Consider the following 17306-nt stretch of genomic DNA (forward strand, 5'->3'; position numbering starts at 1 on the left):
GACGCTTCATCCAGTCCCAAACATGCTCAATGGGGGACAGATCCGGAGATCTTGCTGGCCAGGGTAGTTGACTTACACCTTCTAGAGCACGTTGGGTGGCACGGGATACATGCGGACGTGCATTGTCCTGTTGGAACAGCAAGTTCCCTTTCCGATCTAGGAATGGTAGAACGATGGGTTCGATGACGGTTTGGATGTACCGTGCACTATTCAGTGTCCCCTCGACGATCACCAGAGGTGTACGGCCAGTGTAGGAGATCGCTCCCCACACCATGATGTCGGGTGTTGGCCCTGTGTGCCTCGGTCGTATGCAGTCCTGATTGTGGCGCTCACCTGCACGGCGCCAAACACACATACGACCATCATTGGCACCAAGGCAGAAGCAACTCTCATCGCTGAAGATGACACGTCTCCATTCGTCCCTCCATTCATGCCTGTCGCAACACCACTGGAGGCGGGCTGCACGATGTTGGGGCGTGAGCGGAAGATGGCCTAACGGTGTGCAGGACCGTAGCCCAGCTTCATGGAGATGGTTGCGAATGGTCCTCGCCGATACCCCAGGAGCAACAGTGTCCCTAATTTGCTGGGAAGTGGCGGTGCGGTCCCCTAGGGCACTGCATAGGATCCTACGGTCTTGGCGTGCATCCGTGCGTCGCTGCGGTGCGGTCCCAGGTCAACGGGCACGTGCACCTTCCGCCGACCACTGGCGACAACATCGATGTACTGTGGAGACCTCACGCCCCATGTGTTGAGCAATTCGGCGGTACGTCCACCCAGCCTCCCGCATGCCCACTATACGCCCTCGCTCAAAGTCCATCAACTGCACATACTGTTCACGTCCACGCTGTCACGACATGCTACCAGTGTTAAAGACTGCGATGGAGCTCCGTATGCCACGGCAAACTGGCTGACACTGACGGCGGCGGTGCACAAATGCTGCGCAGCTATCGCCATTTGACGGCCAACACTGCGGTTCCTGGTGTGTCCGCTGTGCCGTGCGTTTGATCATTGCTTGTACAGCCCTCTCGCAGTGTCCAGAGCAAGTATGGTGGGTCTGACACACCAGTGTCAATGTGTTCTTTTTTCCATTTCCAGGAGTGTACATCTTCTCTGTTAAAACTATGTAATTTGCTGTTTTTTCTTACCCACAGTCAGTTCTAACAGAAAATCTGTATTTCAGGAGAGTTGCTTTATGTTCATGATCAGAATACTACTACACACTCTTGAATCACCCAAAACTTTATAATGGTAGCCATTCACAGATTTGAACTAAGTGCAATAACATCATTGAAGCTACAATCCTTACATATCAATGTTCCTAACCAATTAATTCATTCGTTTTAAGTGACTTCAATTTCCAATCAATGTTTTGTTTTCAATAGCCAAGTTTCAATCTTGTTGTTGTTGTGGTCTTCAGTCCTGAGACTGGTTTGATGCAGCTCTCCATGCTACTCTATCCTGTGCAAGCTTCTTCATCTCCCAGTACTTACTGCAACCTACATTCTTCTGAACCTGCTTAGTGTATTCATCTCTTGATCTCCCTCTAAGATTTTTACCCTCTACACTGCCCTCCAATACTCAATTGGTGATCCCTTGATGCCTCAGAACATGTCCTACCAACCGATCCCTTCTGCTAGTCAAGTTGTGCCACAAACTTCTCTTCTCCCCAATCCTATTCAACACCTCCTCCGAAAGCTTCTATTCTCTTCTTGTCCAAACTATTTATCGTCCATTTTTCACTTCCATACATGGCTACACTCCATACAAATACTTTCAGAAATGACTTCCTGACACTTAAATCTATACTCAATGTTAACAAATTTCTCTTCTTCAGAAACACTTTCCTTGCCATTGCCAGTATACATTTTATATCCTCTCTACTTCGACCATCATCAGTTATTTTGCTCCACAAACACCAGAACTCCTTTACGACTTTAAGTGTCTCATTTCCTAATCTAATTCCCTCAGCATCACCTGACTTAATTCGACTACATTCCATTATCCTCGTTTTGCTTTTGTTGATGTTCATCTTATATCCTCCTTTCAAGACACTATCCATTCCGTTCAACTGCTCTTCCAAGTCCTTTGCTGTCTCTGACAGAATTATGATGTCATCGGCGAACCTCAAAGTTTTTATTTCTTCTCCATGGATTTTAATACCTACTCCAAATATTTCTTTTGTTTCCTTTACTGCTTGCTCAATATACAGATTGAATAACATCGGGGATATACTACAACCCTGTCTCACTTCCTTCCCAACCACTGCTTCCCTTTCATGTCCCTCGACTCTTATAACTGCCATCTGGTTTCTGTACAAATTGTAAATAGCCTTTCGCTCCCTATGTTTTACCCCTGCCACCTTCAGAATTTGAAAGAGAGTATTCCAGACAACATTGTCAAAAGCTTTCTCTAAGTCTACAAATGCTAGAAATGTAGGTTAGCCCTTCCTTAATCTAGCTTCTAAGATAAGTCGTACAGGTAGTATTGCCTCACGTGTTCCAACATCTCACCGGAATCCAAACTTATCTTCCCCAAGGTCGGCTTCTACTAGTTTTTCCATTCGTCTGTAAAGAAATCGTGTTAGTATTTTGCAGCTGTGACTTATTAAACTGATAGTTCAGTAATTTTCACATCTGTCAACACCTGCTTTCTTTGGGATTGGAATTATTATATTCTACTTGAAGTCTGAGGGTATTTTGCCTGTCTCATACATCTTGCTCACCAGATGGTAGAGTTTTGTCAGGACTGGCTCTCCCAAGGCTGTCAGTGGTTCCAATGGAATGTTGTCTACTCCAGGGGCCTTGTTTTGACTCAGGTCTTTCAGTGCTCTGTCAAACTCTACACGCAGTATCATATCTCCCATTTCGTCTTCATCTACATCCTCTTCCATTTCCATAATATTGTCCTCAAGTACATTGCCCTTGTGTAGACCCTCTATATACTCCTTCCACCTTTCTGCTTTCCCTTCTTTGCTTATAACTGGTTTTCCATCTGAGCTCTTATCTCCAAAGGTCTCTTTAATTTTCCTGTAGGCAGTATCTATCTTACCCCTAGTGAGATAAGCCTCTACATCCTTACATTTGTCCTCTAGCCATCCCTGCTTAGCCATTTTGCACTTCCTGTTGATCTCATTTTTGAGACGTCTGTATTCCTTTTTGCCTGCTTCATTTACTGAATTTTTATATTTTCTCCTTTCATCAATTAAATTCAGTATTTCTTCAGTTACACAAGGATTTCTACTAGCCCTCGTCTTTTTACCTACTTGATCCTCTGCTGTCTTCACTACTTCATCCCTCAAAGCTACCCATTCTTCTTCTACTGTATTTCTTTCCCCCATTCCTGTCAATTGCTCCCTTATGCTCTCCCTGAAACTCTGTAAAAACTCTGGTTCTTTTAGTTTATCCATGTCCCATCTCCTTAAATTCCCACATTTTTGCAGTTTCTTCAGTTTTAATCTACAGGTCATAACCAATAGATTATGGTCAGAGTCCACATCTGCCCCTGGAAATGTCTTACAATTTAAAACCTGGTTCCTAAATCTCTGTCTTTGTTGTTGTTGTTGTTGTTGTCTTCAGTCCTGAGACTGGTTTGATGCAGCTCTCCATGCTACTCTATCCTGTGCAAGCTGCTTCATCTCCCAGTACCTACTGCAACCTACATCCTTCTGAATCTGCTTAGTGTACTCATCTCTCGGTCTCCCTCTACGATTTTTACCCTCCACGCTGCCCTCCAATGCTAAATTTGTGATCCCTTGATGCCTCAAAACATGTCCTACCAACCGATCCCTTCTTCTAGTCAAGTTGTGCCACAAACTTCTCTTCTCCCCAATCCTATTCAATACCTCCTCATTAGTTACCATTATATAATCTATCTGATACATTTTAGTATCTCCAGGGTTCTTCCATGTATACAGCCTTCTTTTATGATTCTTGAACCAAGTGTTACCTATGATAAAGTTGTGCTCTGTGCAAAATTCTACCAGGAGGCTTCCTCTTTCATTTCTTTGCCCCAGTCCATATTCACCTACTATGTTTCCTTCTCTCTCTTTCCCTACACTCGAATTCCAGTGACCCATGACTATTAAATTTTCGTCTCCCTTCACTATCTGAATAATTTCTTTTATTTCATCATACTTTTCTTCAATTTCTTCTTTATCTGCAGAGCTAGTTGGCATATAAACTTGTACTACTATAGTAGGTGCAGGCTTCGTGTCTATCTTGGCCACAATAATGCGTTCACTATTCTGTTTGTAGTAGCTTACCCGCATTCCTATTTTCCTATTCATTATTAAACCTACTCCTGCATTACCCCTATTTGATTTTGTGTTAATAACCCTGTAGTCAATTCTTACCGCACCATAAAAAAGTACTGTGTAAAAGAAATTAAAGAAAAATTTAAAAGCAATAAAAATTAAAAATTAAAACAATGGAATCTTTTTCATTTATATACTATATAATTTCGAGCTCACACTGTGAATCTCAAATTTGCATCCTGGCACCATTTCCAGCATTACCTCAGATTAGAATATATAGGCAAAGTTCCATACATCTTAAGCAACTGTGAAGCATTGCAAAGTTCACTAGCTTAGCATACAGTTAACTTTCTATGAGTTGTTTTGCATCTGTTAATGTGTACATGGGCTTTTTCTACGTAACACAGGACTCGTCCTTTTGATAGGATCTGTGAACATGCTAAATGAATGGATACAGCAACTAAAAACAGGTATTATCAAAATAGGCTACACTATTAGTTCTGCCAGATGCTTCAACCTGTTTACATTTTGGCTCATTCTGTAACACTGAAGGCTCCAACATAATGTGATCTTCAGAATGTAATTTACATTTTCAATAAATAGTAAAATTACATTACATACACATTCAGGAATTGTACTAACCTCTGGCATTATTTGTGAAATGATTACAATCAGACGTGTTTCAAATGTATCATCAAGAGTAATTTTGCCTCCTCTGGCAAAAAGATATATGCCACCTATTTGTTCATCAAAATATTTTTCATTTGTATTTTCCTCAGGACAGAGTCTTACATACAATTTCTTCACTCCTGTTATCTTCCTATACTTGTCCAGAGCCACTGGTAGGACTTCAGATATTAATGTCCGATCTTTTTTTCTAACCATTATTTCCACATCTATTTCCAGCATCTGTATATTGAAACTCATAAAATTCTTCCATAAATAATCTTAAAAATGCATTTAAACATAATATTTACTAAAACATAATATCATGGAGATAAATGAGAATTGCATAGTAGTATATACATCACTGTTATATGTAAATTTACAAAGCCCGTGTATATATATTATGCTGCAAGTAAAATTATCTTGCTGCCCACCACAGAATCACAAAAAAACAACAAAAATTAAAACAAATACAGTAAATGAGTAAAAGGGAAAGGTAGATTTCCAGAGTGTCTAAAGCAAGCAAGAGTTGTCATTTTGCAGAAGAAAGAGAATACATAAGATATTGGAATTTCTTACAGATAAGCAGCTATAGTGTTAACATTTAGAAATATTAAAACTGATTGTGAACGACAGATAACATTATTTAAATATAATGCAACTGATAATAACAGGGAGGTGAACTATTCCTGCATCAGTTATGTATTGCATGCACCCCATTTTCTTTTTTTTTTCTTTCTTTTTCTTTCACCTGTTAATAATTGTACATATTTTTAGGACTATCTCCATGGGGTTATGAATCCGCATGGGTTAGGAGGAATTGTTTTATACTTAGTAGTTTGTTTTAAAAATATGTTATGATAATGAGTTTTTTATTTAAATAATTATTTTGTGTATTCTAGTCTTGTGTGTGTTAAATTTTTCCATCAATTTCAAACATTTGGATGACTTGCAACAGAGGAATGTGGTAGTGTCAGGATAAATTCAGTTTCTCTTCACATGAGTCTATCAGTACATTTGTTTCTCCTATGATCTCTCATGAAAAGACATCAAAGGTAAAAATGATAGAGAAACAAGCTCACATGGGGACTTACCACCAACTGTTCTTACCATAAAACTTTCGCAAGTGGTACAGAAAAAGTGGGAAATAGCATGGTACCCTCTGCTGCATACCACACATGAAAGTTGGTTAATATTGCATAGTTATCGAGTTCTAAACTACACTGAAAGTTCCATGTCTGTAACTCATTAGTAATGATAGTAGTTAACAACATAACCCCCACCACACAGCAGACAAGAAAATGAGTTAATACTGCATTGTCATCCAGTACTTAGCTATGGTGAGAGTTTCAAGTTTGTAGCTCATTAGAAAATGATAGTGGTAAACAAAGTACTCTCTGCCATATTGTCACAGAAGAAGCTGCGTAGCACAGTCACTGTAAGGTAGTGGTTATGATAGTAGATTGTTGCATGGTGGGTCGTGAGTTCAAAATTCATCTGAACTGTAAAATTTTAATTTCTATATTTAGTTCGAGTACATTCTAGAAGTATCCACAAATGTCAAGAATCATTATACTGGAATGTGCTGTAACTGTATACACACCATATGTGTTCTCGCCAGAGGCAGTTCGCTCTGTGCTCTTATATGTGCAGGTGCTGAATAAACCTTCATTAACTGAAGTTAGTGATCATCATTCATCTGATTACACTCTCTTCTACATGACATTATTCTGGTGGAGAGATTGAGTGTTGGAACTTGTGATAGCACACATTATTGACGACACAGTGGCTCCCATCAGGCTTCAAGAGAACCGCTGTTTACATGGCGAGAAACCCGAGTTCGAGCCATATTCAACAGATCACAATCTATCGGTGACAGAAGAAGAGGACATTATGATGACACCAACTGTATGCCACCACATGAGACATCCTTCTGGGTTTTCTGGTGATGATGGCTGAGATCCGAACAAGTGGCTGAAGGTATATGAATGTATAGCCAAATTAAACAAATGGGATGACACCGTGTGTTTGGCGAATGTATTTTTCTACTTGTAGGGCACTGCCAAGCAATGGTATGACAACGAGGAGAAATTCACAAGCTGGGAAGTATTCCAGGTGGAACTGCGCAAGTATTTCAATGACACACAATGACAAAAGTGCAAGGCTGAAGATAAATTAAAGTGCAGGGCACAGCGTCCAGAAGAAATGACAGCATCTTACATTCAAGATGTCTTTGAGCTGTGTAAAATAGTGGATCCTAGAAAGAAGGAGGAAGATAAGGTTGCACATCTCATGAAGTGTGTTGCTGAGGACATGTACCAAGCCCTACTCCAGAAGAAGGTTTCGATAGCAGACGATTTCATAAATTGGTGCCAGTATATCGAGACAATGTATCAAAAAAAGAATTACACACAAGAAGTTTGAACAAATTCCAAACATTGTATCGATGTCTGTGATAGAGGAAGAAACTGATTTCACAAGTTTTCTTCCTCAGATAGTGAGAGAGGAAATTCAGAAGGCACTTGGACTGCACAGCGACCAAAAAACTGAGACACTTCAAGAGGTCATAAGGAAGGAAGTGGAACAGACATTGAACCCAGTCTCTCATCCTTCATTTCCCTTTAAAATGGTAAAAAAGCCATGACCCAGATGAAGCTACGTTCCTACAATGCTGCATGAGGAACCTGTTTGGGCACCAAGGAAGACTGATGTCTGGAGGACCCAGGACAACTAACCAGTATGTTTCCACTGTGGATAACCGAGACATGTGGTGCACTATTGTCAAGAAGACTGTGGATATATGACAATGCCCATGCCAGAAGAGAGCAGACCAATCTTAGCCGGCACCGACTATGGGATGACAAAGATGAACAAGAAGATGTGTATGCAGGTTGACGCAGGTCACCATCACTGCAAGCTAGCCACTGGAGAGGATGCTCCCTAACATGCCAATAAAGGCGTACATCACTGCTTAGAAGTTCCAGCTGATCGTCTAACCATCACATCCTGGAAAACTAAAGGGTGTGATCTTCCTCGGAGGTGATGCCGCCAAAGAGAAAAATCCTCCACCATCGATCACTACAAAAATGATAGGAAACTATGTTGATATCCTCATGGATGGCTGACCAGCCCAAGCTCTTGTGGACTCTGGAGCATCATATTTAGTCATTTTGGAGGAGAAGTACCATCACCAGCAGCAGAAAACTGTATTTGTCGACAACAAACATCTCTGCTGAAAGTGGCTAATGGGAAATATGTCAAACCTGCAGGAAGATGTGTCATTCATGTGGGTATAAGTGGCCATACACAGCCCTTAGAATTCAAGAGTGTAATAATGACGTTACTCTTAGATGGGGCTTTTTGAAAGCTTCACAGGCAAACACAGATTGTGGTCGCTCGAAGATTCCCCTAGATGAGATGAGATACTGTGGACAGGAAGATGCACATCCAAGTGTGTGAAGACTAGGTGTGCTGGATGAAGTGGTCATTGCTGCAGTCAGTGCTAGAAAGGTAACTGTCATGTGTCATGCCCTGCATCAACCCATGGATCTTGTAGTGGAAAATAAGAGAAGCATACCACTGAAGAATATTTTGGTCATCCCAGCCTCTGTCATCTCATTTAAGAATGGATGCAGTGAATTGTGGATAGTTAATTGTCACCGAGAACCACAGATCCTTCCAAGATGCATGTGCATAGCAAACATTGAGCCGTTAATTGCAGAACAGCTGAGCATTATAGAAACCTCCCATGCCAAGTCTGTGGGCAAAATTAGTGCTACCACTATGAGACAAGATCTTCTAGCTCGACTATCACCAGATCTCACTAAGGAACAACAGAAGAAACTACTTGTCTTTCTTCAAGAGTTCTCTGAATGCTTCAATCCACAGGTGAAGAGCAAATTAGACAAACCGACAGTGAAGCACCGGTTTAGCACTGGAGACCAGCAACCAATAAGCTAGAGAGCATACCGTGTGTCAGCAACGGAATGTGGAATAATTCATGACATGGTAGAGAAAAATGATGAATAATGATATCATTCAGCCTTCGCAGAGTGCATGGTCATTACCAGTAGTTCTCATCAGGAAGAAGGATGGCAGTTGGTGCTTTTGTGTTGATTACAGGAAGCTTAATAAGATAACTAAAAAGGATGTTTACCTTCTTCCACGATTTGACAATACACTAGATTGTCTGAAGTGGGCTACGTTTTACTCAACCATGGACATATACTCAGGATACTGGCAAAATAAAGTAGATGAGGCTGATCACGAGAAAACAGCATTAATTACCCCTGAGGGCCTGTATGAGTTTAAGGTAATGCCATTTGGTTTGTGTAATGCACCAGCAACTTTTGAATGGATAATGGATAATCTTCTAAGTCACCCGAAGTGGATGATGTGTCTTTGGCATTTAGATGACATTACAGTGTTCTCAGAGACATTTGCTGATTACATACAAAAACTGAGGGGTCATTCTTAAGGGCCTCCAACAAGGTGGGCTGAAACTTAATCCAAAAAAGGGTCTCTTTGGAGCAAAAGAAATCAAAATACTTGGTCACCTTGTGTCAAACAAAGGTGTGCGACCAGACCCAGAAAAGGTGGGATCTATAGTGCAATTTCCAGTTCCTAAAAGTATTAGAGACGTGAGAAGCTTCCTCGGATTATGTTCTTATTACCATTGTTTTATCAAAGACTTTTGTATCAAAGCCAGGCCACTCCAAGAGGTGTTAGAAGCTGATGCTAAATTTATCTGGGGTGGTGCTCAACAAGATTCTTTTGATGTGCTGTGAAAAGCTCTGATGACTGACCCTGTACTTGGTCTGCATGATGAGAGAGCACCTGCAGAACTACACACAGATGCCAGCGAGAATTGGATCGGTGCTGTTCTGGTGCAAATTTCCGATAGAAAAGAGAAGGTAATATCTTATGCTTCTATGACACTTACAAAAGCTGAGAGAAACTACTCAACTACAGAAAGAGAATGTCTGGCTGTGATCTGGGCCATGTGCAAATTTCCACAGTATCTCTATGGAAGGCCATTCACAGTTGTCACAGACCATCATTGACTTTGTTGGTTGACAGGTCTTAAGGATCCTACATTACAATTCACCAGGTGGGCACTACGTCTTTAAGAGTATGACATTACCATAGTGTACAGAAGTGGAAGAAAACACCAAGATGCTGACTGTCTCTCAAGAAACCCTGTGCAAAACCATCAAGACTTTGATGAAGATAGATAGTGACTGTCTCACTGAACTCAAGGATCTCTCTGCTGAGCAAAAGAAGGACACCAAGATATCTCAAATTATGCTTGCCTTAAATCGGTCAGAGGATGTGAAAGGACAATTTAAGATAGTTAATGGATTACTTTGCAAGAAAAATTTTGATCCATTTGGAAATAGATGGCTACCAGTGATTCCCAAACACATGCACTTAGATGTTCTACAGAAATTCCATGACATACCTGAGGCCAGATCCGCAAGAGATTTTTCGAACCTGGTTCATTTAGGAGTGTCTGTCACTATGTGTCATACTGAAGAGAGTGCCAGAGGAGAAAGACAGTTCATCAGAAACCACCCGGCTGACTCATACCAATTCCACAAGCCGAAAAACCTTTCCAGCTATAATGATACAGCATTCTCCAAAATTGAAACATTCCACGTGGGGAAAATATATTTAAAAACAAAGTTGATGTGACTTACCAAACAAAAGTGCTGGCAGGTCGATAGATACACAAACAAACACAAACATACACATAAAATTCAAGCTTTCGCAACCAATGGTTGCTTCTTCAGGAAAGAGGAAAGGAGAGGGAAAGACGAAAGGATGTGGGCTTTAAGGGAGAGGAAAAGGAGTCATCCAATCCCGGGAGCGGAAAGACTTACCTCAAGGGGAAAAAAGGACAGGTATACACTCGCACACACACACACATATCCATCCGCACATACACAGACACAAGCAGACATTTGTAAAGGCTTTACAAAGACACCAACCACTTTCTCGAACGCCTGGAATCCTTACCAAATCTGTTACCCCTGGAAACCATCCTTGTAACCATTGATGCCACTTCCCTATACACAAATACCCCGCACATCCAGGGCCTCACTGCAATGGAGCACTTCCTTTCACGCCGATCACCTGCCACCCTACCTAAAACCTCTTTCCTCGTCACCTTAGCCAGATTCATCCTGACCCACAACTTCTTCACTTTTGAAGGCCAGACATACCAACAATTAAAGGGAACAGCCATGGGTACCAGGATGGCCTCCTCGTATGCCAATCTATTTATGGGTCGCTTAGAGGAAGTCTTCTTGGTTACCCAAGCCTGCCAACCCAAAGTTTGGTACAGATTTATTGACAACATCTTCATGATCTGGACTCACAGTGAAGAACAACTTCAGAATTTCCTCTCCAACCTCAACTCCTTTGGTTCCATCAGATTCACCTGGTCCTACCCCAAATCCCATGCCACTTTCCTTGACGTTGACCTCCATCTGTCCAATGGCCAGCTTCACTCGTCCGTCCACATCAAACCCACCAACAAGCAACAATACCTCCATTATGACAGCTGCCACCCATTCCACATCAAACAGTCCCTTCCCTACAGCCTGGGTCTTCGTGGTAAATGAATCTGCTCCAGTCCTGAATCCCTGAACCATTACACCAACAACCTGAATACACCTTTCGCATCCCGCAACTACTCTCCCGACCTGGTAGAGAAGCAAATAACCAGAGCCACTTCCTCGTCCCCTCAAACCCAGAACCTCCCACAGAAGAACCACAAAAGTGCCCCACTTGTGACAGGATACTTTCCGGGACTGGATCAGACTCTGAAAGTGTCTCTCCAGCAGGGATACGACTTCCTCAAATCCTGCCCTGAAATGAGATCCATCCTTCATGAAATCCTCCCCACTCCATCAAGAGTGTCTTTCCGCCATCCACCTAACCTTCATAACCTCTTAGTTCATTCCTACGAAATCCCAATCCCACCTTCCCTACCCTCTGGCTCCTACCCTTGTAACCGCCCCCAGTGTAAAACCTGTCCCAAGCACCCTCCCACCACCACCTACTCCAGTCCTGTAACCCGGAAGGTGTACACAATCAAAGGAAGAGCCACGTGTGCAAGCACCCACGTGATTTACCAACTGACCTGCCTACACTGTGATGCTTTCTATGTGGGAATGACCAGCAACAAACTGTCCATTCGCATGAATGGACACAGGCAGACAGTGTTTGTTGGTAATGAGGATCACCCTGTGGCTAAACATGCCTTGGTGCACGGCCAGCACATCTTGGCACAGTGTTACACTGTCCGGGTTATCTTGATACTTCCCACTAACACCAACCTGTCAGAACTCCAGAGATGGGAACTTGCCCTTCAGTATATCCTCTCTTCTCGTTATCTGCCAGGCCTCAACCTCCACTAATTTCAAGTTCCCGCCACTCATACCTCACCTGTCTTTCTACAACATCTTTGCCTCTGTACTTCCGCCTCGGCTGACATCTCTGCCCAAATAAGCCTTTACAAATGTCTGTGTATGTGGGGATGGATATGTGTGTGGGTGCGAGTGTATACCTGTCCTTTTTTCCCCTTAAGGTAAGTTTTTCCAGTCCCGGGATTGGAATGACTCCTTTTCCTCTCCCTTAAAACCCACATCCTTTCGTCTTTCCCTCTCCTTCCCTCTTTCCTGAAGAAGCAACCGTTGGTTGTGAAAGCTTGAATTTTGTGTGTATGTTTGTGTTTGTTTGTGTATCTATTGACCTGCCAGTGCTTTTGTTTGGTAAGTCACATCAACTTTGTTTTTTTTATATATATATATATATATCATTCTGTCCTATGTGATAAAAAAACTTGATATTTGTTGCGAAGGTGTATGGATTGTTCTAGAGGAACGTATATTGTCATCATTATCAAGAGATTGTTGTCATTAACAAAATTACGTACAAATGCTGGATTGAATGTATAATAAACAAACTGAAGGGATAAATATTTGGTGGAAAATATTAAAATGCTGTGGAAGTGTTGGCATAGGTGGCCAGTGCCTCTAATTACCATAATTACAATCTAGTAACAAGTTAACACAAAGAACCTCATTATCTTGAGAAACGGCTTGAAAGTTTTTAGCAAGTGATGTATTTTCATTTGTTATCTATTCTTATATCCTGTTCTGTAATTAATATTCTTTGTAATGACATTTCTAATTAACTCTCCAATTGTTTACATCCCACAGTTTTCCAACTGCAGAAATTAAGGCCTTATTTGTATGTTCTATTTATTTAGTCAGATAAAGCAATAGCTCTGTACTACCATTAAATGTTAGGAACCAAATCCAAACTGTAATTAATTACATAACTAAACCAATACAAGAGACATTATTCTAATAAAAATTCAGAATGATTTTCTTATGGAAAAATAAGATATTACTAGAAAAGATTGCTATTCAAATATTGTATTTTATACCTTATTCAACTGTAACTTCAGTTTCATTACATTTTGTAAATTTTAATTGTAACATTGAAATTATACAAAATTAATAATGGAAAATTTTTGAGCAATTGTTAAAATTCTATATAATGGAAAGCAGTGAGGCTGCAAGTTTGTTGTTGAGTAGTTGTGGAGTTGTCGCTGTTGAGTCTGCTTGAAAGACTGTTTGTCAAAGAGATCAGAGATGTCTGTGAAGTGCTTTGGCTAAACATGTCAAAAAGCAGTTCTGTTGTGAATAAATAATGAGAAGTTTCAAATTTATGTTCTTTCATCAAAATGAACTCCAGGAAAAAGTTAAGTAATTTTAAGTAACGATCAAGAAGAACAGTAGCGTTGTTACACAGTGTGTTGGGATTGACCTCCTCGGATGATTTCCAATGTCTGGTAGTGGCAATAGATGGATTATTGTTTGCACTGATTATCTGACATGCTACGCCATTACAAAATCTGTGAAAACAGTCAAAGCATTTGAGGTAGCCAAATTCATCATAGAAGAAATAGTATTAAAACATGGTGCCCCAAGGTCATTAATTATGGCTCAAGGGAAAGTTTTTCAATAGAATCTTGTGATAGAGATAAACCGTTGGTGCAACATTACTCATCACATGACAACTGCCTATTTCCTGCAAACTAACGGGCTTTCTGAACGCCTTAATAAGACCTCGGCCGACATGCAATCAATGTTTGTCAATGCTGAGCAGAGCAAGTGTGATGAGGTGCTACCTTTCATGACATTTTCCAACAACACCACCAATCAAGACACCACAACATTTACACCATTTTTTTGTGTTGCATGGGCGTAAGGTGATGACGATGATGGACACTGTGTTTCCGTTACATCCTGATGATGTGGACAATGACTACATTGGTCAGGTGTTAACCAGACCTGAGGAAGCTCAGCAATTAGCTTGACTCCACATGCTGCAGGCTCAAGAAAACTATCACTAGAGTGTTAGCAGACATAGGCGACATAAAAGTGAAAAAGCTTGCATACTTTGCCTACTTTCATTCCATAATGTCATATGGTATAATATTTTGGGGTAACTCTTCAAGTCAAACAAAAGTTTTCAGAGTCCAAAAGCGTGTAATACATATTATTTGTGGAGTAAACTCACGGACATCTTGTAGAAACCTCTTCAAAGAACTGGGTATACTAACTACTGCCTCTCAGTATATTTACTCCTTAATGAAATTTTCCAACAAACAGCTCAGTTCATACATACAATACCAGGAACAAAAATGATCTGCACAAGGACTTAAAAGCACTTACTTTAGTTCAAAAAGGGGTCCACTACTCAGGAACACTCATCTTCAATAATTTGCCAGCAAGCATAAAAAATTTAGTTACAAATAGAGATCAGTTTAAAAGGAGCCTGAAAGACTTACTAGTGGCCAACTCCTTCTACTCCATTGACGAATTTTTTAATAGAAACAAATGATGTGTTGTTTATATTTATACTATTAGTATTGTTATTTCAGCTTTAAAAACATAAAAAATTAAAAATTAAAAAAAGGTGACATGTTCCACATCCACGAGGCTCTCCTCAACATGGATCTATGGAATGAAAACTAATCTAATCTAATCTAATCTAATCACCGAAGGTATGACATTAGCCACCAACCTGTTGTCTACCAGCCTGGTGACCTTGTCTGGATCTTCACTCCTGTTCAGAAGGTTGGTCTCTCTGAGAAGCTCCTCAGGCGCTACTTTGAACCTTATAAGGTTGTAAAATAGTTGTCTGATGTTACTTATGAAGTTGAAGATATCGACCCCAACACGAGATGACAAAAGATCAGAGATACAGTCCATGTCCTTCGAATGAAGCCCTGCAAGGATCCTGCATCCCAGGGTAAATTCGAAGCTCCAGCAACAGGCAACAGGCAGAAAGGTGATGAAGAGTGTAGCGGCAAGGGAAATTCTAAGAAGATCACCACCAGGGTGAACATTAGTCATCAGGAGCCAGAGTATGCAGGAACAATGACTCGTTCACGGACTAGAAGGACATAACACCGAGACACTGTTCTCTTAAGGAAGGAGCAATGCTGCAGAGGAAGCTGAGAAGCATAGTCACTGTAATTTAGTGGTATGATACTAGACTGTTTCATGAAGGGTCGTAAAATTTTAATTTCTATATTCATTTCGAGTACATTCTAGAAGTATCCACAAATGTCAAGAATCATTGTACTGGAATGTTCTGTAACTGTGTACATACCATTTGTGTTTTGGCTGGAGGCAGTTTGCTCCGTGCTCTTATATGTGCAAGAGCTGAATAAACCTTCATTAAGTGAAGTTAGAGTTCGTCATTCATCTAACTACACCTTCTTCTATGTGACAATATACCAGACAAGGAACTAAGTTAAAATTGCATCATCATCTATTTCTGAGCTACATGATAAGTTTCAAGTCTCTGACTCATCATGTAGGTGGTTTAAAATCAACTGCAAAATTTGTAACAAACAAAGAGACAAGTAAGTGACCCAGTAAAAATGTGTTAAAAAATAAAAAATAGTTAAGTGTCACTAACAGTACTGTTTAGAAAAGTAGTGTTGTGGAATCTTGATAACTCTTACAGTGTCACAAGCATATTTTCCTTAACTGTCCAAAACATTTCACACTCTGGAATAAAATACTTTAACAAACAATATAGAATCACTAACAATAACTGGAAAAGCTAATATTTGACTAAATTCAATCTCAAGAACATTACCAGCATTTTAAGAAGTTATTTACAAACAATAATATAGCTACCCAGTTCTTCATAATCTCATACATGATATCAGTTTGCATAACCTTACAAATTTGTCTTCACACCACAAAATTAGCTTATAGTCTCATACATCATTACAACACAAGATTTTGTATGAATGTAAGTGTTCTCACAGCATATTAATTGATCCATACAACTGCAGGATATGCCTGTAATCAAACTTTCTCTGCAGCAAATATTTTGGTTATACACGGTTCACCACCTTCAGAGAGAGGCAATAAGGCTGACAGTTAAACATGGCCATCTGCCTCATGTACCAGTTGGTGAGCCAACTGCGTGAGAGAACATCACAAATTTTAGTGAAAGGAATACCACATCTGCAGCAGAGATGCTACTGTGTCACCCTCTGTCAAGGATGTTGTGTGACAAGCTCTAGCCAGTGCTGGATTCGACATTTTATCAAATGTGCTGAAAACTGAAGCCCAGAATAATGAAACAGATGTTAAAATATGGATTTCTTTTTATCCATAGCATTGTCTGCCTGTATACTCATACAGTGCACAACCAAGACAGGTTCACCTGGCTGAAACAGACAAGTATAGCATCAAAGTTCCAAGTAACATTTTTGAACTATAGATATTTTCAGTATACAACAAACCACATTGATAGGTATCCTTCACAGAGCCAACAGGTGTGGCTATCTTTGGTGTCGGTAGAAAAATAAACTTGAAATTATGTTCAGAGAAGATACAACATCCTTTTGAAGAAAGATTTCCTACGAGTGGTAGGAAGGCCATGGACTTGGAACTTTCCTCTTGAACTTCATGAGGTGGGACATTCATCTTTTGTTTGAACTGCAAAGCCTTCAGTTCATCTATAGTGGATAGCCATTATCTTCAAAACATTTTTACACATATTTGGACTCTTCCTGGAGATCATACATGCTCCATGTATAGGTGTATTCAGGACACCACTGGTCTATGGAGAATGACGATAACTGTGTTCTCTCAGATACAAATCTTTATGCGCTTGCTTTTGAAAGACACATGTCTCAGGGTGTCATCAGTTTTATGACTAAGATATCAAATGAAGGGAAGCATTCATCATTTTCATGACCCATGTTAAACTAGATGTTCCTATCAATGGAATTGAGATGATCCAAAAGTTTATGAAGTTTTTACTTGCCATGAGGCCACAC

At 40.4% G+C, this 17306-nt stretch overlaps 1 protein-coding gene across 2 annotated transcripts in view; it reads right to left on the reverse strand.

Annotated features, from left to right (window-relative positions):
* The window catches only part of LOC126356729 (V-type proton ATPase subunit E-like), a 274209-nt gene that overhangs the window by 108388 nt on the left and 148515 nt on the right, over window positions 1–17306 (reverse strand). For both annotated transcript variants that reach the window (XM_050007393.1, XM_050007394.1), the window contains exon 4: window positions 4895–5161. In XM_050007393.1, coding sequence (XP_049863350.1) covers window positions 4895–5161 — 267 coding nt within the window. The remainder of the gene's footprint in view (window positions 1–4894; window positions 5162–17306) is intronic.

This window comes from Schistocerca gregaria, chromosome 1 (assembly GCF_023897955.1).
Source record: "Schistocerca gregaria isolate iqSchGreg1 chromosome 1, iqSchGreg1.2, whole genome shotgun sequence".
Lineage (NCBI taxonomy): Eukaryota > Metazoa > Arthropoda > Insecta > Orthoptera > Acrididae > Schistocerca > Schistocerca gregaria.